Genomic DNA, 26,280 nt, shown 5'->3' on the forward strand with positions numbered 1-26,280 from the left:
TGTCTGTACTTTGAAGATTTCCTTTCTGGCTTATCCCGAAGTAGAAGGATCTGGTAGTACTGTTTTCTGCAGCCTACAGTCTTTCTTCAGACTTGCATGGATATGGAAGTATTCAGTCTGCTCCTTTGGTATCATTCTCAACAGATACCCGAAATGTCTTCTTGTACTGGTCGGCCGCTTGACTTGGCCGAATGTCTTTTGGTATTGATGTAACCGGACTTCTTCCGGTTATTCTTGTCTTGTGGATGATCGGCTGTTTGATGGTTTCGGTTTAGAGCTTTGGCCGATCCTTCCTTTGTGCGGTCATGTTCCGAATACTCTTGATCGGTTTGGTAGCTAGACCGGTTAGGTTTCTTCAGTCAGTTCTCTTGTTCATCCGGTCCGGTTCCTTGTTCCTGCATGATGAAGATTTGTTTAAGTTAGGTTTATTCGAACCGGTCTTAATTTATCTAACAATATGTTAACATGTCCATGTAGCAGAACTGAAATTTTGTGTGTTAAGTGTCTAAAGCTAAAGAGTTATTTTATGCGCAATAAAAATGTAAATTATAAGAATGTATTATATCACTTACCAATAAGAATTTAAGTGGACTGTGATAATATGATGCTTCATTCGCCTATCATTTTTTTATACTCTCAAGAAGTCTGTTGAGTGCGAACTTACACCAGTTTAGGTTCTTTATTTTATCAACGTCCATTGATAATTTAAGGACTTTGAACCTGCATTTTTATAAACATGTCAATGAAATTAATAAAACATGACAATGATCTATAAACAACATGACAACGTTGTATAAATAACATGACAACGATGTGTAAATAACATGACAATGTAGTATATTCATAACATGACATTACTAATATTTAAGAACAATAGTTGTTGTTTACCTGCACTGTGAATTTTGTGTTGTCCATAGAAAGTTAGATACGACGTATACAACAAAGTCTCGTTTGAAGTCATCATCCGCATATGTGTTTGCGAAAATTCTCTCTATCATGAAAAGAGTCGCATGAGCACCTTTGATTTCACTCTCAACCCATCTTTTCCTCCAAGCCTTGAGAACTTGGAGATACTCTGGTCCATCGTCGAATTTCAGCCAATGGACTCTACTATTTCGACGTCACCTCGTGGGAGGTTCAACATGTGGTGAATATCCTCCTCGTCAATTTTCAACAATTCATCGTTGCTCAATATGAGAGAAATCCTCGAAATTCAACAAAAGGTGACGGGATATTTCGAAAGGGCATCTTGAGATACCCAATGAGAGTAGGGAGCTGAAACCAATGGCATTTATAGCGTCTTTCTGAAGATTTGAGAGTTCTTGGACTAGTGAGTGAAGTCTTTTGGAAGATGTTCTGATATGTAGTTAATTTCCATCTTATTGGATTAATAGAAGAAGCGAGAGGTGGAGAAATCTTTCTCTTCTTATATTCCTTCACACTGAAAAAATAGAGTATAATTATGACAACGTGGTTGAAATAATATGACAACGCATATCAGATAATATGACAACAAAGTTGGTTACCTTTCAACCTTGTCAGACCACCTCTCCTTATATTCCTTGAAACTATAAAAAAATGAGTATAATTATGACAAAATAGTTAATAAAACATGAGTTGTATTATAAACATGACAACGTTGTAATAAAATATGAAAACGCAGTTCAAATAATATGACAACACAGTTCAAATAATATGACAACGTAGATCAAATAATATGACAACACAGATCAAATAATATGACAACGAAGTTTATTATTACATTTCAATCTTGTTAGACTTCCTCTTCTTAGATTCCTTGACACTACAAAAAAATAATTATAATTATGATAAAACATTTAATAAAAAATGACAACGCAGTTGAAATAATATGACAACGTAGTTGAAATAATATGACAACGCAGTTGAAATAATATGGCAATGCAATTATCTTTCAACATTGTCTGACTTCCTATTCATTGTCTTCCTCTTATATACATTAACACTGCAAACAAAAGATATTTTAATATTCCAGTTTAATACAAAATCATAATATTAATGGAATCATAAGGTGTTACCTTTCAACTTGCGAAACTGTCTTCTTCTTTGTTGTCTTATTCGATTCGTTCTTCTTTGTATTTGCATTAGCTTTGTTCTTCTCAGCATCATTGATGACCATTTGTTTATCTGAATCCTAAAATCGTAGAGTTGGAAGTTAGACTATAATGTTGCACTAAAGTAAAGAACGATGAGTTTACCATTTTGAAGTGTGCGAAACGGAGAACAGAAATCGAACGGGGAGAAAGGAGAACGGAAATCGAACAGGGATAAAGGAGAACGGAAATCGAATCGGTATAAATGAGAATGGATAACAGAAGGAAGACGAACAGAAGGCTGTGAAAGAAGGAAGATTAACGGAAGGTTGTTAGGGTTTGATCGGGCGACTGAAACAGAAGGAAGATGAATCGCGTTAAGGCTGAAGCGGAAGGAAGAAAGGTGTAATTGAGAAAGGGGGGAGATTTAGGTTTGAAAGGAAGAGGCGCGCGTTTAATTGTTTTATCGCTCCACGTAGGCAGTCGTGATCTATATCATTTTTCTAAAAAAATTTATATATATATGCTTAACAAAATTTTACATGAATTAAATTAAAATATAAGTATAATGTTAGTTTTTTTAATTTGTTAACGTTTTTAAGTGGTAAGTATAAAACATTGATACTTAAGTTACTTTAATGATAACATTTATTTATAAAATTATACTTTATTTGTGGAGATGGACCCATATGACTTCTTTTGGGGGAAATTTTGAAATTCTAAATTTTATTCAAATATCTCGTTTTTTTGGATGAATGATCATTTAAGGAGGGATCATGACAAATGATGACAAATGATAAATGCATGCCAAAAATATTGGTATATTATATTATGTATCCCTTGCTTTTGTATGGCAGAGGAGTGGACTTAAGTTGGAGCCTTTTGCATTTATCCAACAATTTTATTACATTTAACTGAAAAAAAAACACAAATTGTATAACTAATTAAGCTCAATGAAAGCCATAAGAGGATAATACACAAATTTATTAGCATTAACTCCAAAAACAAAGTCAGCATGCGCATAATTGTTCAAATATTGCGTCACCAACTTATTGGGATGATGATTTTTGAGACTTGCAAGCAACGTTTTCACGCCGTTTACGTCTGATAGCGCATCTTTTCCACCGTAGCTGATATAAAGTGGTATATCATTCCGGATTCTACTCATGTTGTATACGGGAGGGTTTATTTGTCCATAATGTTTCAAGTTCACTTTATCACTCTTGTAACGGAACATCTCAATCTTTCCGTTTCGAATCACTGTGTTTAATGAGTTAATACTTTATAACTGATTATTAGAATCAATACTTGATGGTTCATTAATAAACTTACTTTGACATACATGGATCATGGTCTTTGTTGAAGTAGCTTGTGGTTCATGTTCAAGAAAATAACCTGATCTTGAAGAATTTAGGCAGCAATTTTTACCTGTCCATGTTCACAACCATACATATAGAATATTGGTTAAATATCAAAATCAAACTAACTCAATAAATATTCGAAAATACTCTTTGGAGCTAGAGCTAAATTTTGAACAATAAAAATGTTAGATAAAAGTTAAAATTGAGGTTGAAGATGAAATAATATTTTGAAATATAACTTAATTGGACGTATATTCATATGTTTGATCACTTTCATTTCACCGAACTCAGTCTGAATTTAAGGTTTTATGAGAAAATATCAATAAATTTTCTTAACTTTATCAATTAGAATGTTGATTTGTAACTTAGATATATATTCATATAAACTCGAATTTAGATTCAATTCAATAAAACATTTTTCATATAGACACAATTAATAATGTAAATTTGATTTAATTAACCTGTAAATGATGTCATTAAGTTGCTACAATTAGCACCCATCTTGTCACACATCTTCCCCAATAACTTGCCCACTAATCCCCTGGTTTAACATGTTTAGTAAATATATATAAGCTTATTTTAAACTAATCTCAAATAACAATATCAATCAAGATCTTGGTTTATTAGAAAACACAATTTATGTCAATTTAATTTATGAAAAATCAGATAGAATCATATCTATCTTAGGCCTTGATTGGTTTAAATAACTTCCTATCATTTCACATATATTTACATTAATCTATTAACTAAAATGTCAAATACCCTATATTTTTATTCATTAAATAAGTTTGTTTAGTTATGTTTTCAATTATAAATAAATATCATTTCAACATCAATAACTTTATTAAATACAATATTAAAATATCATTTATTTTTAAAAAAAATGTATAATTATAAATTAATACATTTTAAATTTTTTTTACCAAAAAAAAACTTTTCTATTCAAAATCATCCTCAATCAATATTTTTAAATAAATAAAGGTTTATTTAAATAAACTCTAACCAAACAAGCTTTACGGTTAAGTTTGTTAAAAAAATCACAATCACAATAAAAAAATATTTTATGGACTCTTTCATTAATTATATCACTAAATTTATTAACTAAAATATATTTTACTTAAAAAACTATTTATCTTGGTTTATCTTAAAAAGTACTACCGAACAAAAAATAGTATTTTCACCGAAATAACTTAACTTTTCATAACTCAAAACTAAAAAACATAGGAAGAGTTTTCTTACCCTTTAGGATAAAATTTATAGAACCCCAACTGATACAACCTCTGTAAATTAAAAAAGTTAGATAAAATAATCAAGATTTAATATAAAAATGAAACAAACAAGGCCTTACTTCAGGTACAAAATTGTTGGCAGCAGTCCTTCCAAGTGGAGAAGGCATTTGAGAAAGATAAGCAATAGGGCTTAGAAGAACAGTTGATCTTATCATATTCAACCAGTTCTCTCCTTTTGATAAAGCAGCCAATGCAATCAAAGTTCCCTTCAAAATCCCAAAATCAATCTTTAAAAAAAATTCACTTTTTGGTTACAAATCTAACCAAATAAAAAAAATCATTTTTTTTACCACGGAATGACCAACATAATGTAGATTCTGGCCTGTTTGATTATAAACATATTGAACTGTGGTTGGAAGATCATAAGTAACTTGTTCATCCCATGTCCAGTCCCAGAATTTCTGAAACCAGATCAAATTAATCAGGAAAGTTGATAATGTTTTCAATAATCCATAATCTATAGACCTTATCTTTAGGATTAAGTGAGGTATGACCGCGGCTAGATCTAGTGCCACGACTGTTAGCCAACCAAACATCGTACCCTGCATCGGCCAATATGAATGGTAATGATTCATCGGGTTGATTCAATAGCCAAATCCCTGCATCCTGTAATTATATTTCATTATCCTACTTAAAAAAAAAAAAATTTAAAAATCCTAGTAAAAATTAAAATATATACTGAGATTACATCTTAAGATCATCTCCAACCCACCTGTAAACTCATCCCCAATCAGTTTGAATAAGTGACTAAGTTCTTTTATCTTAGAGTTGTTTAAATGATAAGTCATTTTATTAAACTACGTAGCAGGTTTTTCATATTTCGATTTTTTTATTTAAAAAATAATAATGGATGATAATTTTGAAGAGGTGGTTTTTTTTTTTTTAATAAATAGAAGGTATTAATATATAATGATAAAATAAAAAAATAATAATTTAAAATATAAAATATTTTAATATTTTGATTAATTAATTGAGTGATTTAATAGATGAGATGAGTTATTTAGATAACTTTAACTGAACAAGTTTATATCTCCTATAGTTTCATTTTCAGAGAGTCGTTTATAAGATATCAAAATTCACGACATTGATTTTCAATAAAAACCCATGATAAGGGTGTGTGTGTTCGGGTTAATGGGGTTTTTTATTTTACTTTAAAAGTGTTTTATATTAATGTTTTTATGCTTTGTATATTCTATTTTGACCAATTTAAGACTTAAATGTGATAACTCATAATACATGATGGAACATGTTTGGTTTCTCTACACTAAAAAAAAAGTTACTTTGAAGATGGCCAAAATAAGAAAAAGAAGAAAAGGGCGCGCATTAACCAGATTTAAGCCATAACTGCATGAATTAACATAATATTTAACTAATTAGATTACTTTTATTTATTTTTTTGGCTAATAATACAAACTATTATATTTATTCAACTTAATGTAAATATACCTATTGAAATAAAAAAAAAAATAACAACAAAATTGTTTTTTTCTATTTTTGGTCACTTACTATAAACTATATATTAAACTTATTTGAATGCAATACTTAAAATCTTAATACCGTCTTTTTAATAAGATATATGTATGATACATTTAATCGTTTCAACTTAACAATTTTATTAAATAAACATGCATTTAATTTTATTTATTCACGAAGATTGATATATATTATAAGAGTAAATAAAATAATTACCATCATCAAACCGTGTTGAAGGAGAACCGGTGGCTTATTGGAGGGATTGCCGGAAATACCGGTCGGAATTCTCTGAAGGCCTAGAATAAAACCATCCTTTGTTGTCACCTGATCAAAATATATAATAATAATAATAAATTATATTACTGCAATAATATTGTTTTTAAAACAAAAGTTTAATAAAATTAACTTTTATTAAAAAATATATATATAATTACTGGATGGTTTTGGCAAGGATATCCTAGTGGCAACACCATGGAATTGCAAATACCCTTTTTATCCCCGCGGGACAGTCGACCACGGAAGAAGAGCATCTTTGTTCTATCTCCATTAGAAGTAGACAAGATGATTAGAATAAGAAGAACTAGCAAGGCTATTTTTGTCATTTTCTTGTTTCTAATTACTTGTGTTGTAGATTACTATCCTTAATGAATAACTTCTTATTTATAATGATGTTATTTGTAATACTTGGGAGGATATCAAAAGGATAATGACAACTTAAATATTGAGTTAGTTTGATTCAATTTATTCGCTCTAATCCCATTCGATTATAAGCAAATCAAACTATCCCAAAGATGGTTATAGTCTTATTGTAAAATGAAATTTACTATAGAGATTGTAAAAAGAGGTCATAATCGTGGAAATCTAAGATAAAAGAAAGATCATTCAATGTTATTTGACTAGAAGTGTTATTAGATTATTTTTTAAAAAAGTTTATTTATTATAATATAAGAGTGTTTTAAATGTCACCGTCACCGAATACATTCGAAACGCAACGAGATTAAACATATAAAAAACAGCCATAAAAACATAAGATAAAAATGTTCACCAACAAATAAACAAACAAAAACATAAAATTATAATAATAACCCATTACGATAGCTTAAGTGACAAAAATGGTTTTTAAGAGAGTAAAGATCACTACGATTCAAACGTAGAATTATATTATACAAACTTAATTTTTGCCTTAATTACCTTTATACAACACATTGTTTAACTAATTAAGCTCAAAGAAAGCCACAACAGGATCATACACAACTTCCTTAGCGTTAACTCCAAAAACAAAGTCAGCATGTGCATAATCGTCCTGATATTGCGTCACCAACTTATCGGGTTCGTGATTTTCGAGACTCGCAAGCAATGTTTGCACGTCGTTTACGTCTGATAGCGCATCTTGTCCACCGTAGCTCAGATAAAGTGGTATATCATTCGGGATTCTACTCATGTTGTATTCGGGAGGGTTTGTTTGTCCATAATGTTTCAAGTTTTCTTTATCGCTCCCGTAATCGAACATCGCAATCTTTCCGCCTCGAATCACTGTATTTAATGCGTTAATATTTTGTAATTGATTTTTAGAATCAATATTTCAAGGGTAATTAATAAACTTACTTTGTGATACATGGATCATGTTCTTTGTTGATGTAGCTTGTGGTTCATGATCAAGAAAATAACCTGTTCTTGAAGAATTTAGGCAGCAATTCTGACCTGTTCATATTCACAATAATACATATAAAATATAAGTTACAAGTCAAAATCAAAATAACCCAAATATTCAAAAATACTTTTTTGGATAGGGATGTCTTTCATTTTTGTTTTATTTTTATCAAATATCTAATTGAAAAATTAAAGATCATATAAAATTATGAAATATAACTTAATTATACATATATTTATATATAGTTTCATTCGTCCAAGACACCCATAAATATTTTAAAATATATATTTCAAATGTCTAGAACAAATGTTATTTATAACTTAGACATGTATTTATAAATTTATTTATCATCTAAACTTAAATTTAGATTTGATTCAATTCAATTCAATAAAACATTTTCAAATAAACACAATTAATATTATAAATTTGATTTTAACCTGTAAACGATGTCATTAAGTCGCTACAATTAGCACCGGTCTCATCACATATCTTCCCCTAAAAGCTTGCTCACTGGTCCCCTGCAATATTGCACCCCAAAGTTTAATCATGTTTAGCAATTATATGTTAGCTTATTTGAAACTTATCTCAAATAACAAGATCAATCAAGATCTTGATTTATTTGAAAACACAATTTATGTCAATTTAATTCATGAAAAAACAGATATGATCCATATTTGGTTTAAATAACTCACTATCAATTCACTATCCTTTCATCAATCCAAATTAACCTCCTTAAAATGATAGAAGAAAACAGAGGAAGAGTTTTCTCACCCTCCAGGAGCAAATTCATGGATCCCCAACCAATATAAATCCTGTAAATTAAAAAAAAATTAAAAAAAAATAATCAAGATTTAATTCCAAATCAAACAAATAAAGTCAATTGATAACACTAACTTCAGCTATAAAATTGTTGGCAGCAGCTTTTCCAAGTGGAGAAGGCATTTGAGAAAGATAAGCAATAGGGCTGAGAAGAACAACTGATCTTATCATATTCAACAATTCTCCTTGTGAAAAAGCAGCCAATGCAATCAAAGTTCCCTTCAAAATCCCAAAACCAATCATTAAATCACTGTTTGGTTTCAAATGTAACAAAAAAAACATGTTTTTTACCAAGGAATGACCAACATAATGTAGATTCTGTCCTGTTTGATCATGAACATATTGAATTGTGGTTGGAAGATCATAAGTAACAAGTTCATCCCATGTCCAGTCCCAGAATTCCTGAAAAACAAAACAAATTAATCATGCAAAATTGATAATGTTTTCATTAATCCATAATCAACAGACCTGATCTTGAGGATTAAGTGAAGTATGGCCGAGGCTAGAGTTAGTGCCTCGAGTGTTAGCCATCCAAACATCGTATCCTTCGTCGGCCAATATGAATGCTAGTGATTCATCGGGTTGATTCAATAGCCAAGTCCCTGCATCCTGTAATTAATTTTTGTTATGATTTATAGCAGTTCTAGACTAAATCTAGAAGAAAAAAATAAAAAAATTTGGGTGGAAAAGGAAAGTTTCAAGATTCATAACAGGTTAATCTTAATAAATTAAAAAAAATCCTAGTGAAAATGAAACTTTCAATGTTCATATTAAGATGACATCTTAAAGTATCAATAGGTAGCTTAGTTGTTTAAAAGATAAGTCATTTTATTAAGCATTGTGTTACTTTTATCACTTCTAGTTTCTTCTTCAAGTTTCATTGAGTTTTTTTTTCATAAGATAAAAGTAGTTTATAAGATATCAATCTAAGTTTTCTTTTTGAGATGGGGATAGGAGAGATCAAAGGTCAAAGAATTGATTTTCAATAAAAATCCCTATAAGGTGAACAGTTGAAATGGGGAGTCATTATTGTGAGTGTCGTGTTAGTTTTAAGTTAAAAGAAAATGGAGTTGTTTTTGTTGGTCGGTTGATCTTTAGAATTTTTTTAAAATGTTTTTTATGCTTTGTTTTTGCCTATTTTATCCAATTTATGACTTAAATGTGATAACTCATAGTACATGATCATGTTTGGTTTTTCTACACTAAAAACAAGTCACTTAAAAAAACTAACATCTATTTTGTTAATGAATTAAAATAAAACTAGCATGACACCCCACATTCATACTCCCGCTTAAATTCAAAATGATTCAAAATAAAATTAAAAAATGTTCACACAAGGGGTTAAGCACATAACCCGCAAGATATATTTTGATTCGACTTATTCGTGAAATAAATATTGGACACCTAAAATAATAAGAGTAAGAAAATGCACTAATAAAATTTGAACTTTAACTTAATATTTAACCAATTAGATTAAACTATTTCTTTTTCATTTATAATAATATAAATTATTATATTTATTCACATCATATAAAATAAAAATATATAATTTAATTTAACCTAAATGAGTAGTAAGAGTTGTCTTAGTAGAACAAAAAAAAATTAGGGTTCAATTTCAGTTAAAAATGTTGTGAGTTGGGGAAATTTGAGCAAATGACCCTAAAAATAAGGTGAAATGCGGAAAGTGCAGAGAATAAAAAAAAACCGTTGGTGACCCTTTTTACTGTTTTTGGACGAAAATGCCCCAATTGCGTCACGCAATTTTTTATTTTTTTATTTTTTAAAAAATTTTAATTATGAAATTTTTTTGGACGAAAATGCCCTAGTTGCGTTACGCAATCGCGTCACGCAACTCCAGTTGCGTCACGCAATCGCGAGACGAAAAAAAAATTGAAAACAAAAAAATTAGTTGTGTTACGCAAGAGTACAATTGTCATTAAAAAAAGTGGGTCACCAGCGCAATTTAAATTATCCACTCGCACAATTGGTAATTCTGCCTATCAGTTGGGTCATCTGCTCAAATTCCCCGTGAGTTGAGATACCATACTTAAAAGTGTGATACATTTTATCTTTTGAACTTATTTAATTAAAGTGTTCAGATTGCTGGGTCGAGAACTGTGGTTAATTTAGATATATATGTGAGAGTAAATGGATATTTGGGTCGAATTGTGGGTTGACCCGTCCATAAACTTAAAACGGTTAAAAATAAAATTGAAAATGTTATAAGTATGGTTCGAACTTATAACCTAATAAAAACAAGTACAACTAGGCTAATAACACTTTATATTTTAAATTTAATACAAAATTGAATGAACGTGAAACATTTTAAAAATATTTTTACCATAATATTATTTTTTAAAACCGTGCACGGATACATACTAGTTAATATAAAAGTTTGTGATTTAGACAGATATATATTATAAAAATAAATAATTACCATCATCAAACCATGTTGCAGAAGAACCGGTGGCTTGTCGGAGGGATTGCCGGAACTACCGGTGGGAATTCTCTGAATGCCTAAAATAAAACCATCCTCTGTCGTCACCTGGTCAAAATAAACAATTATTATTACTGCAATATTGTAAAGTTTAATAAAATTATAACTTTTATTAAAAATATATATTATTACTTTATGGTCTTGACAAGGATACCCTTGTGGCAACACCATGGAATTGCAAATACCATTATTGCCCTCGCCGGAAAGTCCACCATGGAAGAGCAACCTTGTTCTAGCTCCATTAGTAGTAGTAGACAAGATGATCAGAATAGGAAGAACTAGCAAGGCTATTTTTGTCATTTTCTTGCTTATAATTACTTGTTGTAATTGTGATTACTACCTTTAATGAGAATAACTTCTTATTTATAATGATGTTTTTCTTTTGTTTTTTATTATACATGGAGGATATCAAAGGGATACTGACATAATTCAGTATATTTTTTTCTTAATTTACTTTAATAAAATAAAAGAATAAATAATGGGTTAGTTTGATTCAACTTATTCGGTCTAAACCCATTAATTTACATGTGAAATGAAATTAGCCCAAGATGGTTTGTCTTATTGTGAAATGAAATTTACTATAGAAATAGTAAAAAGCGGTCATAATCGTGGAAAGCTAAGATGACCAAACACGTTTCAAACGAAACATCGTTCAATGTTGTTTGAAGACTATATGTGCAAACAAACAACTGAATAAATCTGTTTTGCGGAGTCTTCTATGTTGGTATTTTGTTTTCTTTTTAATATAAATATAGTTTTTTTGAGTTTTTAATATATATAATTAAGTTTTTTAAAGCTCACAGAGTGATATAAATTAAAATGGTTAAATATAATTATAAAACATTACAAAAACAGAATCAACAAATAAAAATAAATAAAAATTTAGAACGACGAGTTTCGTTTCTCCTTCGGAGTACGACTAATTCTCTCGAATTAAATATATAGTCATCCCATCTTTTAATCTAGCGACAAAAAGATATGGATATTCTCAGCCTTCTTGGAGGTCTTGGGTAAGAGTCTGTCAGGCGGCAAGTTCCGCACACCTGGTTATTTTTTTAGTGGGTTTACGGGTTATGTGCTTAACCTGTGGAATTAGTCAGACTCCGAGAATGAGAAGCGGAACTTAGCGCTCTAAAAAAAAGTATATAGTCAACAATATAACCAAAAATATCGTTTGACAGGCTTGAACTCAAGACCTCAAGTAGGCCAAGAATATCTACATCTTTTTGTCGCTAGGTTAGAAAAAAGGGATAAGTGTTCACAAATCACAATGTTAGCAAACATACCTGAAACACCACGAAATTAACAATCGGAGAAACAACGTTAAAAATATAAGAAAAAATGTTCACCAACGAACAAACATAAACTCAAATATTCTGAAGAAGATAGTTCATCGATTGACTCCACCAATTTTACAAAAAAAGATCTTCATATCAGCGTTGTGGAGTAAATGAATTGGTCGACTGCGATTAATGAACGTGAAACCAAATAGTCTATCAAAAAATAATTAGAATAGGATAATCGATTTAATCCAATCAAAGTCACGATTTCTATCCAAGCATCCAACAAACGTTACAAATCTTAATCCCTCTCAAGTATGCTACAAATCTCAATCCTTCTTTTGCAATTGCAATGCAAAATCAAATAGGATAATAAGCCATTGATAAATGCTTCATCTGAATGATTCAGATCTTGGATAGAATCACTAGAAACTTCTAAAGAAATCAATGCCCACATGAACAATAGAGAAGCTTAAAACAAAGGTAGATCTATCAATGGTCTTCTTCTTCATGTTCATCTCAAAAGAGAAGATAGATGAAAGAATTGAAATTCATGTACTAAAAGAAACATACACCACCACCATTATCAAGGATTTTTCTTTCATTGAAAACAAGACAGAGTTCATGAAACAAAACCCAGATTACATAACATCAGTAGTCTCTACATTATACGAACTTGATCTAATAAACCGATAAGAAAAGGAAGGAAAATAACCCTAATCCCATCATCATCATCATCATATAAAATCAGTCATCCACCACAAGGGAAGATGATATTTTCTTTTCTTTTCTCAGAAATTTGAACAAAACAAAACAAAAAAGATTACAACAAACAAACAGAAGATACAGATTCAATCACAGACACAAAGCCGTGGCATTTAATTCAGCAGAATCAGCATTATCAGTATCATCAATCGGCGGTGGGAGATTCAGATCCAGCGGCAACAGCATTTTACCACCGACGCCGCGTTCGTCGATGACAGAAGACGACGAATCGCAATCGCTATGACAATCTCCAGGAAGAACCGGCGGAGGAAGAGACGGCTTTTGCCCACGTCGGATCCGTACAGGAGGAGGATACGACGGATTTCTTGGACCGCTTGAGGATTCAACGGTGCTACTCAGACTGCTAGTCGCCGGCCGGGAATGAAAATACCCAATTTGTTGTTGATTCTCAAACTGATTATCCTGATCCAGATCACAATCATCTGGGTTGTTGTTGTTGTTGTTGTTGTGATCGGAGATGGGTGAGAAATTAGTCTTGGCTTTAGAACCGCGGAAAGAAATCGCGGCGGCGTCGTAGGCTCTAGCGGCGGCGATGGCTGAATCGAAAGTGCCTAACCAAACACGAGTCTTCTTAAATGGGTCTCTGATTTCAGCTGCGTAACGACCCCATGGTCGTTTCCTGACGCCTCTGTATCTGGGTTCTTCGTCTCCGGCGATTATTTTCGCCGGTCTGATCATATTCGTCGCCGGTGATCTCATTTTTCTCATATCTTACTACTGGATTGAAGATCTGAGAAGGTATATTTGATGGGTAAATGAAAATCTGCTTTTTACCTTCTTGATTTCGTTTCTTTTCATTCCATCAATACATTTTCTTTACTTTCTCTCTCTCTTTCTTTCTTTTCTTGATTGAGTTTTCTTTCTCTAAAACTATGGTGCGGAGGAGAGTGCTCCCTATTCTCTTTTCCTTTGTCGGAAGAAATTTATGTGGAAAGACGGTTTTACCCTCATTTAGTACTCTTTTATTTTTTTTAAATGGTCAATTTTGTCATTTTGTTTATGTGATTGCCTCCAAAATAAATAGTTTCTACCTCTCTTTCCTCTCTTAGCTGTATTCAATTTTTGTTTGTTCAAATTCCCAATTTACAATTATTTTGTTTATTTCAAATTCATATTCTTTTAATATTTTTAAAAATATACATATATCTATCTTTATTTAAATGAAAAATATCTCATTTTTTATAAAAAATAAAATAAAATTATATGATCTATATTTTATATAGATTGAAAAACTAAATAAGTTCTTAAGCTTTATTATTTAAGAATGAAGTAAAGTCTTGAAAATATTAATTATGTGAAAGAAGGGATATATATGTTAGGGTTAGGGTTAGGGTTAGGGTTAGGGTTAGGGTTAGGGTTTAGGGTTAGGGTTAGGGCTAGTGATGGCAATGGATACAACCAACCTAACGGGTACCCGATTAAAATATGAATTTTTATTTATTATTTTTTAAATATATTAAATACTAATTATTAAAAATACATATAAAAATATTACTTACTTGTATAGTTATACGTAGAAGTTGAACAATATACATGAATTTCAACGAGAATTAAAGAAGTTGAACAAAAAAAAAATAGAGAAAATGTTAAAACAAGAAGAGATAAGAGATGTTAATCTTGAAAAGAAGAGAGGAATAGAAAGAGAAAAATTTTGTTATTAAAGAAATGAAAAATTAAAAGTCATGAGAATATAAATTAAATTAATTATAGCGTGGTGGAGTGAGTGGTTGACAATTAGTATAATTAATTAATTAATATATTTAATGTAAATCTATAATGATGGTATTAATTTGAAATTTGAAAAGTCAATTTAATTTTTAACATATATATATATTTAATATTTCGGGTATCGAGTTTTAGTTTTGCACACTCCCCATCCCCGAATCCGATCGGGTAATCATTTTCAGTCCCCATTTCCGATCCCGATTTAAAATATCAAAACCCGAACCTAACCATCGGGTACCCACGAGTATCAGGTATACGGGTACTTATTGCCATTCCTAGTTAGAATTGCTCAAGATGTGATATTGTCGTTAATTTAATTTATATTTTAATTTAATTTATTATTTTTTTTAATTCTAAAAAATAGGTAAAATTTACATTAATCTATTTCATTCAAATTTTTCAAAAAAATAAGCTCAACTCAAACTTTAAATAAGATGGACTCAAATCACAAAATACTTTAAAATCCTAAAAAATTAGGAATAGAACAAAAGGTAAATGAAGGTACAAATAAAAAAGATAACCTAAAAAGCTAAAACAATTAAGCACATCTAACCTTAACTATTCAATCAAATTTGAGAGTTTAACAAACACGTTAGCGTTCAACAAGTCTTGTTGAATCCTGAACATTGACATGTTGAATCCTGAACATTTATTGAATAATCTGAATCAAAATAACCCTAACATATAAAATGTAACTAAGTAAAAAATCAGAAATTGAAGTAAAAAAAAAAAAGGCCACACAAACACAATTATTAAAGCTCAAAATACCTAATTTATTTGTTGAGACATCAATTCATTGATACACTATTGGAAAAGAAGAATGCCAACATAGCATAGTTGTAAAAAACCTAATAAACATAACAATTCAGCACCAACAACAATAATAATCTCAGACATCATCATAAATATCACCATCATCATAGTATTTGGTATCTTTAAAGAACAATTCCAAAGTTCATGAAAAGAAAAAGTAAGAGTTGAAACAAATCAAAAGATCTATGTTTTATTTCATCACAAGAAAGAAAAAAAGAAAGAAAAAAAAACTTCCTAACCCCATCCTTAATCTCATCTTGACCACAGATAGAAAAAGATAATCAGGGATCAACATTTTCTCTTCATCAATCCATCTTATCTTCCCGAGATTCAGAGACAATAGATATATCTTTCGATGGAGAACAGGATTGGTTTGATTCTTCATCATCATCATCATGCTGCTTCTGACCTTCATCCTGATCTTTTCCATTATCGGCATTGGCTTGATTGCGAAGAACCTTGGATGGTGATTTAGTTGGAGAAGTATAAACCAATAGAGATGAAGAATTCATTGGATTTGGGAATGGAACTCCCATATAGTTATAAGAGTAACCACCCGGTAAAGTGTGAAGATATTTGCAAGATGATCCATATTTGCAATACCCATTTAGACTATAGTATGAACAAACAGCTTGTCCCTGCATTTTATAAACCAATTGAATCAGATTATTAATCCCCAAAGAAGGTCAGAACATCAAGCATGGGTTTAGTTTATTTCACAGCAAAAGTAAAATGTTTGACTTACGGGTCTTGAAGGGAGACCATATGGGTTCATAGATAATTGAACAGCTCTTTCCTTTGGATGATGGTACTTGCAATCCATACCATATTTGCAGTTCCCCGTGCTAATAAAGTTCCTACATTCAGGTTTATCTGGCCTTTCGGGTAGATAAATAACTGGCGAGGGCATCATGGGCATCGGATTGGATCCCTGTTCCAATAAGTTGTAGTAATTCATATCCAGTCCAGACTGAACATAAGGTCCCTGATCAACCATTAACACCATTTTAAGCCCATTATAAGAAAATTTAGTCAAATACAGATTCAAATCAGAGTACCAACCGTATAAGCATTCCAACCACCATTTGTGGAATTTATACTTTGAGCAGGAGGAGGTAGAACAACAGGAACATAGTTTTGATATGGCCATGGTGCAGCAGATGAAGGTATGAAAGTCGACGATGAAGATGATGATGCGGGTTCAGGATGATGGAACTTACATGCTGCTCCAAATTTGCAATATCCATTTCTCATGTAAAATGGACACGCCTTTTCTTCCTAACAAACAAACAAAAAACTTAACTTCCAAGAGCAAAAGCAATAAAATGGTATAGAAAAAAAATGAAGAAAACCTCTCTAGTAGGCAATCCCAATATATTTAACAAAACCGGTCCAGCACCACGTCTATCAGGCGGATGATGATATTTACATGTCGATCCATACTTGCAGGTTCCTGTCTTCAGATAGTACTGGAAACAGACAGGAAAACCAACAATAAAATGACCCTTATTTAAAAAATGAGATTTCAGAAACCAACAGTATGTATTGTTTCAAATAATCTTGTTTAAGGTAGGCTACTGAAACATAGGTTATTTGAGTAATAAAGGCAATAGGAGTGTATTTTAAATATACAGTATAGATAAAATTGTTGATTAGATAGTTTGTCATTTGAAAGACCTAGATTTTGGTTCAATCATACAGACAGCCATTCATCAATCAAACAAAGATTAGGTTTTGGTTCAATCAGAAAGAAAGTCATTCACCAATCAAACAAGGCTTAGGTTTTGGGTTCAACCAGAAAGAAAACTATTCATCAAACAAAGACAACCATACCACACAATCAGGTTGTCCAGTTCTTTCTGGAAGTTCACCTCCATACATCCTACCCTGTATATATGAATCAACAAAACCTAATCAGAGAACAACCAATCAAGACACAGAAAGAGTAAGAAGATGAAAAGAAGTTCTACAAACCTGTTCATTAGAAGAAGGATGATTAAACCTGCAATTGTTTCCATAACCACATTGCCCAGTTCTCAAATAGTATATACAGTCAGGTTCACCAGGACGATCAGGATAAACAAAAGGATCACCCACGTTTTGATCATCAAATTTAAGACGTTTTACAGACTCTGATAAGTAAAACAGTTTATTAATCAAGAGAGAAAGTTAGAAATCTACTTTCCAAATAAAACAAATCGACAGATACGATATAATCAGAAAAGACAGTCAGTTAGTTAAACTAAAGAATCAAACGCCTGATCGTGTATGTGGGTTTACCTTCAAGTTCTCCGAGTGAAGGATTGACAACTCCGACATTGGTCCGGAGTTGGCGATTGTCCGGCATCGGTGTTCGATAATCAGAAAAAGGGTACAATAAATGATCTATGAATCAAAGTAGTATATGGGTATTGATTGAATTTGAGTGAATCACAAGAGTGTATAAGAAAACGAAATAGAAAAAGACGATCAAATCAAGGTTTGTGATGAATGGAAAGATTTTGTGATAATGCGATGATGAAAAGATCAAATTGATAGATGGGTAGCCTTCTTCTTCTCCTTTTATGACCGATCAATGTGAAAAAATCTCCATATATTCTCCAACAGTAACAACGCAAAATCTCTCTCTTTCTCTCTCTATCTCTTTCTTTCTGTGTTTTGGATTCGGAAGTAAAGAATTCCAGATTTTCTGGGTCTATAGAGTGAAAAATCTAATTAATTTTTATATTATTATGTTGGGACCATTTCATTAATAATAAATTATTATTTCTACGCGTGTGCTAATTAACAAATATATTCATTAATTTCATTTAATTAAGATATCCCAAATAGTTAATTAGGGTAGAAAAACATTCTTTATTTTTTTTATTAAAGAATTAATTCATTTAATTCAAAATAACTCAAATAATTAATTGTAGTAAAAATTCATTTAAAACGTTTTAATTTGAAGTTAGGTCGAAACGATGAGTAAAGAAGACCAAGATAGATTTGAACTGCGATATAACTTATACTATTGCTCGTTCTAGTTCAATTTTGGGTATCTAGGGAAGCAATTTTGAGCGAGATGGACACCGTTTCTTTTTTAGAATATTGGGTTTCGTTTTTCTTTTGAAATTGTACAATTAGTCTTCATGGATTAAGCACGGATTAAGCAGATAGCCTATAAACACACTTAATCATTTAATTAGAATAGTGGAACTTATCAGTCGGTTCGAATCATAATCTCAGGAGGAAGCAGAGATATCTACATTTTTAACCCGTTAAGAAAATTTAAATTTCTAATATATAAAATTCGTCTAATTTAATAAATTATATATATATATATATATATATATATATATATATATATAAAGTTAAATAAAATTTAGAATACCTAAAAGCAGTAAGAGTAGGTACCTATATAATGTAAATGTCAAAGATTCTTTGGATACCCAAAAAAACATCGGTATCATTTCATTAAAAATAAATAATTATTTTAGGCACACAAATGTACTAATGTTTTTTAATTTAAGTTATGTGATAACATTATTTATATAATTAAATATTTAAATGACATAATATATATATATATATATTAAATTACAATTCAATTCTTATATTTGAGAAAATTATAAAATTATAATTTAATTACAATTTTTATGTTGGTAATAAATAATATAATAAAAATAATTTTAATATATTATATATTTTATTAAAATATTGTTTGACACAACCTATTAGGATAGATTAAGGGTATAGAGATTTTTTTAAGTTTCGATTTTCATTCAAAAAAAATCGCTTGAACATGTTAAATTCATATAGTAAAAAAATATCGGTTTGATATATATTATATATATATTATAGTACTAAATGTTAACTTACTAAATTAAAAAAATAAACAAAATAGTTTTAATATTTTAACATCCTAAATTCCAATAATAAAATTATCGATTGAAAAATGTAATCATGTATTCAATAATAAAATAATAAGTTATTTTGTTTGAAAAATATATATTAAAGTTTAGAATTATAATTCCGACACAAAAGGAATGAGAGTTAAGAAGTACGAAATTACACTAGATTGAATTTTATTTGAATTTTAATTCTAATTTAAATTCTTAATATTAAAGGGCCTAAGAAACTTAAGAATTAAAATTAGACCATCTAATTCTAATTAAAAATGTCAATTTTATGATTACCAAACACACCTTAAACTTTTTTATTTAACTAGTAAATGATAAAAAAAAAATTGTATCATTTAACATGTTAAAACATTTATGATTTAAAGATTTTAAACTTTAATGATTTTGTCCATCTACAATTAATCGTGGTTTATTATGACACGCTAATAATAAATAGAGATATATTAGACACCTTTATTTTCATCCAAACTCAAATTATCAGTAAATTTAGTAAAAAATATTTAATTAAAAAAAAATAGTCCTCAATTTCGATCCCATATGTTTCATTAAATAAAACAAACCAAATAATCTTAAATTATATTTCAACTTTAAGTGAAGATTTTCAAAGTAACAAGGGTTTTACTAAACTTATCAAAGTTATAAAGGATATTTAATTTTTTTATAAAGTAAAAGTGATCTTATATTTATTGACCTCATAGTTCAACCACAACTTATTAGAACTAAGTAACTTGTTATTTTGAAATTTCTTTCTATATTCATATTATTATTTATTTTTAAATTTAATATAGAAAAGCATAACTCGATAATAATAAGCTTCAATTCAAATCGAGAAATCATTTTTGTTTGTTACTTAAGTTAAATTAAGTGAATTATGTCATAATTAAAAACACTAAATTTAAGTAAAAAGTCACTGTTCTTAATTATTGTCTTAGACTTCTTTAAAGATAAATATTGGGCAGAAAATTTAACTATGGTAATAATATAAACAAAAGGGTAATTTACCCCTCCCTGTGAGAGGGAATAGTGGAGTCGGGTTGTTGGTAGGACGAACGGGTATTGATCATGGCTTAAAAGATATTTTAGAAGCTCATAAAAGTTTATTTACAAGTAAGGGTCATAAAGGCCTATATGAGATCCTACCAACGTCATGGCATACTCAATTATCTCTTAACCTAGCTATGTTAGGTTCTTTAACCATTGTTGTAGCTCACCATATGTATTCCATGCCCACTTACCCATATCTAGCTACTGACTATGGTACACAACTGTCATTGTTCACACATCACATGTGGATTGATGGATTTCTCATAGTTGGCGCTGCTGCACATGCAACCATCTTTATGGTAAGAAACTATGATCCAACTACTCGATACAACGACATCGTGATGCAATCATATCACATCTCAACTGGGCATGTATATTTCTAAGCTTTCATATATTTGGTTTTATATTTATAATGATACCACGAGCGCTTTAAGATGCACAGAATAACGGTTTATACTATATTCTTTAAAAAATTTATTATATAAACGATTTTTTAATATGATATATATATATATATATATATATATATATATATATATATATATATATATATATATATATATATATATATATATATATATATATATATATATATATATATATATAATGAAAATTCATATTTTGCATAAAAAAAAATTAAACTATTATAAAATACAAAGTATAAATAAATATATTATTTATTTTAGATGAGTAGTTATATATGTTTATAGATGTAAGCACTAAAAATCTACCTACCTAATTTATAAAATTAAAATAATTATTTTGATTTATTTTCAAATAAATAAAAATCAAAATAATTAATCGAATGCCAAAACTTAATTAAAACAATTAATTAGACTAATTATTGTAATAATTAAAATCTAATTAATAAAGGAAAATGGCCGAAACAAAAAAATAAATTTATTTGGGATAGATGTTATATTCATTTTATCTTAAAATAATTTTAAAATAATCAAGACATTAAAATAAATAATTTATGTACTCATTTCATCCCTAAAAAAATATTTATTCAACCCTAAAATATACACAAACAAAAAATTGACAAAATATTTGTCATATTTATTTTAATATTTGTGTATTTAAAAAAGATCAAAATTTAAGCCGAAAGGGTAAAAAAAATCAATTTCAAACAAACCCTTAATGTTTTAAATAAAAAATAAATCGGTAATCATGTGTGTCCGAAATAATGTAAAAATTAATTTCAGCAAGAGCCAGGACCAACGGATGAGCGTTGGATTGTCGCTCACATGTCATCCACATAGCCTGCTATAGTCGAAGATGCACGCGCCTGAGCTACACAAGATCGGCTAACGCCCATTAGCTGAAACGTTAATGGAGCGCTCAATCGCCAACGGAATGCAAAAGAGCGCTAACGAAATGCTCAGTATTCGTCACGAAGCCTTATAATGACATCATTTTGTCTACCACCTTGTCTTCACCGCGAACGCTGAGAGGATTAGGACGACAACCATATTTGATTTTTCAAAGATGAAACTCGCATTTAGCCCACCATTCCGACTGATTCGAAAGGTGAAATGATCACCCTACAACAATGATCATTTCCCTTACATCCATATGCATTGATTATGCATATTTCGGCAAGTGGGATGAAGAACATCCAAAACACTATTACTGGTTTTTGTCTAACTCAACTTGAGTCATCCAACCGATTCCGGGAGGCTATAAATAGCCTCCCTCAACAATTCTAGATCTAAGAGATTCACTCTCCAACTTGAAATCAAAATAAATTTGAAATTCGCCATTAAAACTTCAAGCTTTCGGATTTTTCAAAATCTTTGCATAAGGCTCTAAAGCTTGGATCCAAGCATCCTAAAAACTTCCTTAAGGTCTAAGAGTGTTCTCCAATACTTGTATGTTTCCAATCATCCTTTAATTCATACTTTTAGTTTGAAATTTAAATTTTTATATTTCAGTTTTTATAAGTTTGTATACTGTCTGGTTGTTGGATTTTAGGATTGGAAATTGACCCTAAGATCATTTCCAAACTTTCTATTTAGGTTAGAATTAATCAATCAACTTTAAACAGAAAAACATAAATTTGAATTTGAAAATTTCAAAAACCAAGTTTTTTTTTGGGTTAATCCTCAAGAACAGCTGCCCATAAACCATCTCAACATGTTTCTAATGATGTTGGGCAACTATTTAGAGCATGTTTGATCCATCCCGATCATGTTTGATCAAAATCAAAATAATTGAAATTTTTGAGGTCTTTAATTGGTCCAAACGAACAACAAATTTTCTTGTTTTAATATCAATCAAATATATAAAGTTTAAGGAAAATATTGGTTAGCTTCTTACACTTCAAAGCATCTTTAAAATCAAAAACCCGATTTTTGGCTACAAATTATTTTGAACAAATTTGTAATCTCCCAGGTCGATTGATACTTTATGTTGATGTTCAAAATGTTCCCGGGAGCTTTATGAAGCTACCCAGGTCCTTGGATTGGAATCGAAGCCTCCATAAAAATTACAAAACCTGCAATTTTGGTGTTCTTAAGAACCGATAGGTCCGACCAAAAACTTTGACCTAGGTCTGAGAGGTCTGACCGAAGATTTTCATCTTGGACTGAGAGGTCCGACCGATGTTCTTCAGCTAGGACTAAGAGGTCCGACCGCTAATTTTTACATCTGATCGAGAGGTCAGACCTAGGACCGAGAACTCCTGAACCTAGTATCGATGGCTTCCACCTATGACCAAAGAATTTCAAACTCGATCGAGGATTCTCAACCCTAGAACCGATAAAATTAGCCCAAGGCTAACCCAAAACTAATGGTTTTTACACCCCGATCAATAGTTCCAGCCAAGGATCGAGAGTCCTTAGCATCTCGACTGAGGCTTCTTAGACCAATGGGTCCGACCGAGGGTCCCAGACCCTGACCGATGAAAACGAACCCAAGGTCTAGGACAATGGTCGAGGCCTGTTTGGTTTGCACTTTCAAAATCCATTTTTTTATTTTGGAACCTCAAAATATTTCTAAAAATCCCAAAATTTTAGAAAATGCTTTCAAAATAATTTTGGGATGTTTCCACAAAGAAATATTTTGTCAAAGGTTTGTTTGGGATTTATGTTTAAACTCTAATGCCTTTAAAAACTGATATTCTTCAAGTATTTTTCTCCCTAGTCAACGTCATCCGCAATAGGTACTAACATTTAAATATTGTTGTTACAATATTTTAAATAACGCTAAAACATATGCATGTCTAGGACAAGAAAAATAATCTGTAAAAATAAAACGTTATACAATTGATTTTTTAAAAGTCAAATTTATAAGTAGAGACCGTTTTCAAAACGTGTACGAAGGATAAAGCGCGAAAGTCCTTTCTTGAGTATCATCAAACTACGAACTAAAAGAAACTCTAGCCAATACATTTGTATACGTATTCCACTTTTATTGATTTTCAAAATTCAATTAGCGACTATGTTTTAAATAAATAAAATTTTAAACAAATTATTTTTAATTAATTTATACAACGGATTTTTATATAAAAAATCAAATTGTAATTTGATTACAGTAAATCCCCAGATTAATAAAAATGAACCCAAAATTAATTATTTTTAATTAATTTCAAAAGTTGTTAAGGATCATTTAAAAATATTTTAAAAGTAATATTTTCTTTAAGAAATAAGATTCCTCACATGCAAACCGTTATAATTCTCAAACCTCGAGCTTTCCATAGAAACTGACATGAAGGGTTTTTTAGGAGTTACAACTTTCTAGCGACTCTACTGTGGATTAAATGTTTAACTCGAAAACATAGAATCGACTTTTGAAATGTTTGTATCATATTTTCAACTTAATAAGCATGTATTGAAAGGAACAACGCCTAAGAGACGCATAGGTTTTACCCTATTAAATGACTTTACATGTAAATGGTACATCACTCTCATCTTACTTGCAAAGAAGTACACGACTAAAATCAGTACTTCTACATCTATGTGCAAGGATTGTCAATGAGGAATGATAACTTTTTACAAAACGAGTGATGTAGCGAGAGGAAAAACTAGAATGTACGGGATCGACCCCCACCCTTTGGCGATGAGTCGTCCGACAGGACGTAGTGTTAAATTAAGTTAAATTAGGAAAAACAGGGAAATTGTTAATTTAAGTTAAAGGGGGAAATCATTAAATTAAGTTAATTAAGAAAATGTTTTAATTGATTAAAATGAACTTAGGACAATTAAAATGAACAAACATGATTTTGATGAATGAATAAAACTAAGTTCAGCAATGTGTTTATGCGTAGGTAAAACTGAAGATGCTCTGGAAGTAGAGTTGTGTAATCAGCTGAGTTCGCTATCAGCAGAGTAGCCCATCAGCAGAGTTGCGCTAACAGCTAAGTTTCCATCAACAGACTCCACATCAATTGAAGATGCGCTAACAACAGAGTTTCCATCAGTAGACTCACTATCAACTAAAGATGCGCTAACAACAGAGTTTCCATTAGCAGACTCGCTATCAGATGAAGATGCGTTAACAGTAGAGTTGCAATCAATAGACTCACTATCAGGTGAAGATACGCTAATAGCAAAGTTGGTATCAACTGAGCTTCTCCATTAGTAGAGTTCGCCAACAACTGAATTCCCTATAAATAGAGTAGCTAGTATCTGAGTTGATCAACAACTGAGTGCGCTATCAATAGAGTAGCTCATCAGAAGAGTTGATCAATAGTTGAGTTTGTTATCAGCAGAGTAGTTGGCAGCTGAACTAATCAACAATTGAGTCTGTTATCAGTAGAGTAGCTCATCAATAGAGCCCACTATTAGTTGAGTTCCACATTAGTTGAATGTGTATCATCTAAGACAAGTAGTTGAGCATTAACAAACTGTAATACGACAAAAATGTACAACCATCTATCTGCTCTAACATGTAAAATGATAAACAAATATTTCATTCATCTGCGCACTACCCCGTACGCTAGGCATACGACAAACGTACCATTGCCACGTGTCAACAAATGGATTTGACCGTTGTCATGCTTCAAAGATAAAAAAAAATGCATCAGAAAACAACAGTGAAGCCTCTCCGTCCTCTCTCGTTCATTTTAATTCAAGCAAGTGGATACATTACGCATACGATAATCTTTTGTATCATTCGATAATCATCTTACTTGTGTAAGTTGAAGAGATAGTAGTCTGTTCAAGTGTGAGAGCTAGGAGTTCAGACAAGCAAGTGTTATAACTTGTGATCTAAGTGGGTTTGTGTAGAGGCTATATAAATAAAAGTCTTCTAGTGGAATCCTTCTAGAAATAGAAGATGATGCGACGTAGAAGTTTTATTTCCGAATATCCATAAAATCTTGTATTATTTTTTCATTTCTTCATTTAGTCTTACATATGTCGCTTCAAATCCCGCAAGCATTTTCCGCACTTAAAACCGTTCAAGAGCTTGCTACGATTTGTCAAAGAATAGAAATAGATTTTCAATCCCTAACAAGATTAAAATTGCATTTAAGTGAAAAAATAGAACAACAATATTCACCCCCCTTCTAATGTTGTCTTCGATCCTAACAAGTGGTATCAGAGCGAGGTTTTCTATTCTTAAGCT

The 26,280-nt window shown here is 30.6% G+C and overlaps 4 protein-coding genes across 4 annotated transcripts; all 4 read right to left on the bottom strand.

The window, feature by feature from the left end:
- Positions 1 to 3,012: 3,012 nt before the first annotated feature.
- Positions 3,013 to 6,797, bottom strand: LOC124909554 (triacylglycerol lipase 2-like). Its single transcript, XM_047450225.1, has 9 exons — positions 6,630 to 6,797; positions 6,412 to 6,519; positions 5,188 to 5,328; positions 5,013 to 5,123; positions 4,782 to 4,928; positions 4,673 to 4,713; positions 3,895 to 3,974; positions 3,405 to 3,500; positions 3,013 to 3,332 (listed from the first exon to the last, which is right to left on the bottom strand). The coding sequence occupies exons 1-9, from the start codon at positions 6,795 to 6,797 to the stop codon at positions 3,013 to 3,015; spliced, it is 1,212 nt and encodes a 403-aa protein (XP_047306181.1).
- A 611-nt stretch (positions 6,798 to 7,408) lies between these two features.
- Positions 7,409 to 11,462, bottom strand: LOC124909555 (triacylglycerol lipase 2-like). Its single transcript, XM_047450226.1, has 8 exons — positions 11,295 to 11,462; positions 11,103 to 11,210; positions 9,134 to 9,274; positions 8,735 to 9,067; positions 8,618 to 8,658; positions 8,358 to 8,364; positions 7,801 to 7,900; positions 7,409 to 7,728 (listed from the first exon to the last, which is right to left on the bottom strand). The coding sequence occupies exons 1-8, from the start codon at positions 11,460 to 11,462 to the stop codon at positions 7,409 to 7,411; spliced, it is 1,218 nt and encodes a 405-aa protein (XP_047306182.1).
- A 1,605-nt stretch (positions 11,463 to 13,067) lies between these two features.
- Positions 13,068 to 14,103, bottom strand: LOC124945476 (ethylene-responsive transcription factor 3-like). Its single transcript, XM_047485921.1, has one exon. The coding sequence runs from the start codon at positions 13,934 to 13,936 to the stop codon at positions 13,298 to 13,300; it is 639 nt and encodes a 212-aa protein (XP_047341877.1). The 5' UTR covers positions 13,937 to 14,103; the 3' UTR covers positions 13,068 to 13,297.
- A 1,714-nt stretch (positions 14,104 to 15,817) lies between these two features.
- Positions 15,818 to 18,449, bottom strand: LOC124945417 (zinc finger CCCH domain-containing protein 6-like). Its single transcript, XM_047485853.1, has 7 exons — positions 18,047 to 18,449; positions 17,741 to 17,898; positions 17,600 to 17,653; positions 17,119 to 17,235; positions 16,829 to 17,044; positions 16,512 to 16,751; positions 15,818 to 16,404 (listed from the first exon to the last, which is right to left on the bottom strand). The coding sequence occupies exons 1-7, from the start codon at positions 18,111 to 18,113 to the stop codon at positions 16,072 to 16,074; spliced, it is 1,185 nt and encodes a 394-aa protein (XP_047341809.1). The 5' UTR covers positions 18,114 to 18,449; the 3' UTR covers positions 15,818 to 16,071.
- Positions 18,450 to 26,280: the final 7,831 nt, after the last annotated feature.

The sequence above is a fragment of the Impatiens glandulifera genome, chromosome 7 (genome assembly GCF_907164915.1).
Source record: "Impatiens glandulifera chromosome 7, dImpGla2.1, whole genome shotgun sequence".
Lineage (NCBI taxonomy): Eukaryota > Viridiplantae > Streptophyta > Magnoliopsida > Ericales > Balsaminaceae > Impatiens > Impatiens glandulifera.

Coding starts and splice junctions, on each gene's coding strand:
- LOC124909554 (XM_047450225.1), bottom strand. CDS start 6,797: ATGACAAAAATAGCCTTGCTAGTTCTTCTTATTCTAATCATCTTGTCT. Junction 5,124..5,187: donor CACTTAATCCTAAAGATAAG/GTCTATAGATTA, acceptor ATCTGGTTTCAG/AAATTCTGGGACTGGACATG. Junction 3,975..4,672: donor TATAAATTTTATCCTAAAGG/GTAAGAAAACTC, acceptor ATGTTAAACCAG/GGGATTAGTGGGCAAGTTAT.
- LOC124909555 (XM_047450226.1), bottom strand. CDS start 11,462: ATGACAAAAATAGCCTTGCTAGTTCTTCCTATTCTGATCATCTTGTCT. Junction 8,659..8,734: donor ATTTTATAGCTGAAGTTAGT/GTTATCAATTGA, acceptor TTTAATTTACAG/GATTTATATTGGTTGGGGAT. Junction 7,729..7,800: donor CATGATCCATGTATCACAAA/GTAAGTTTATTA, acceptor CATTAAATACAG/TGATTCGAGGCGGAAAGATT.
- LOC124945476 (XM_047485921.1), bottom strand. CDS start 13,936: ATGAGAAAAATGAGATCACCGGCGACGAATATGATCAGACCGGCGAAA.
- LOC124945417 (XM_047485853.1), bottom strand. CDS start 18,113: ATGCCGGACAATCGCCAACTCCGGACCAATGTCGGAGTTGTCAATCCT. Junction 17,236..17,599: donor CTGGACAACCTGATTGTGTG/GTATGGTTGTCT, acceptor GTCTGTTTCCAG/TACTATCTGAAGACAGGAAC. Junction 16,405..16,511: donor ATGGTCTCCCTTCAAGACCC/GTAAGTCAAACA, acceptor TATAAAATGCAG/GGACAAGCTGTTTGTTCATA.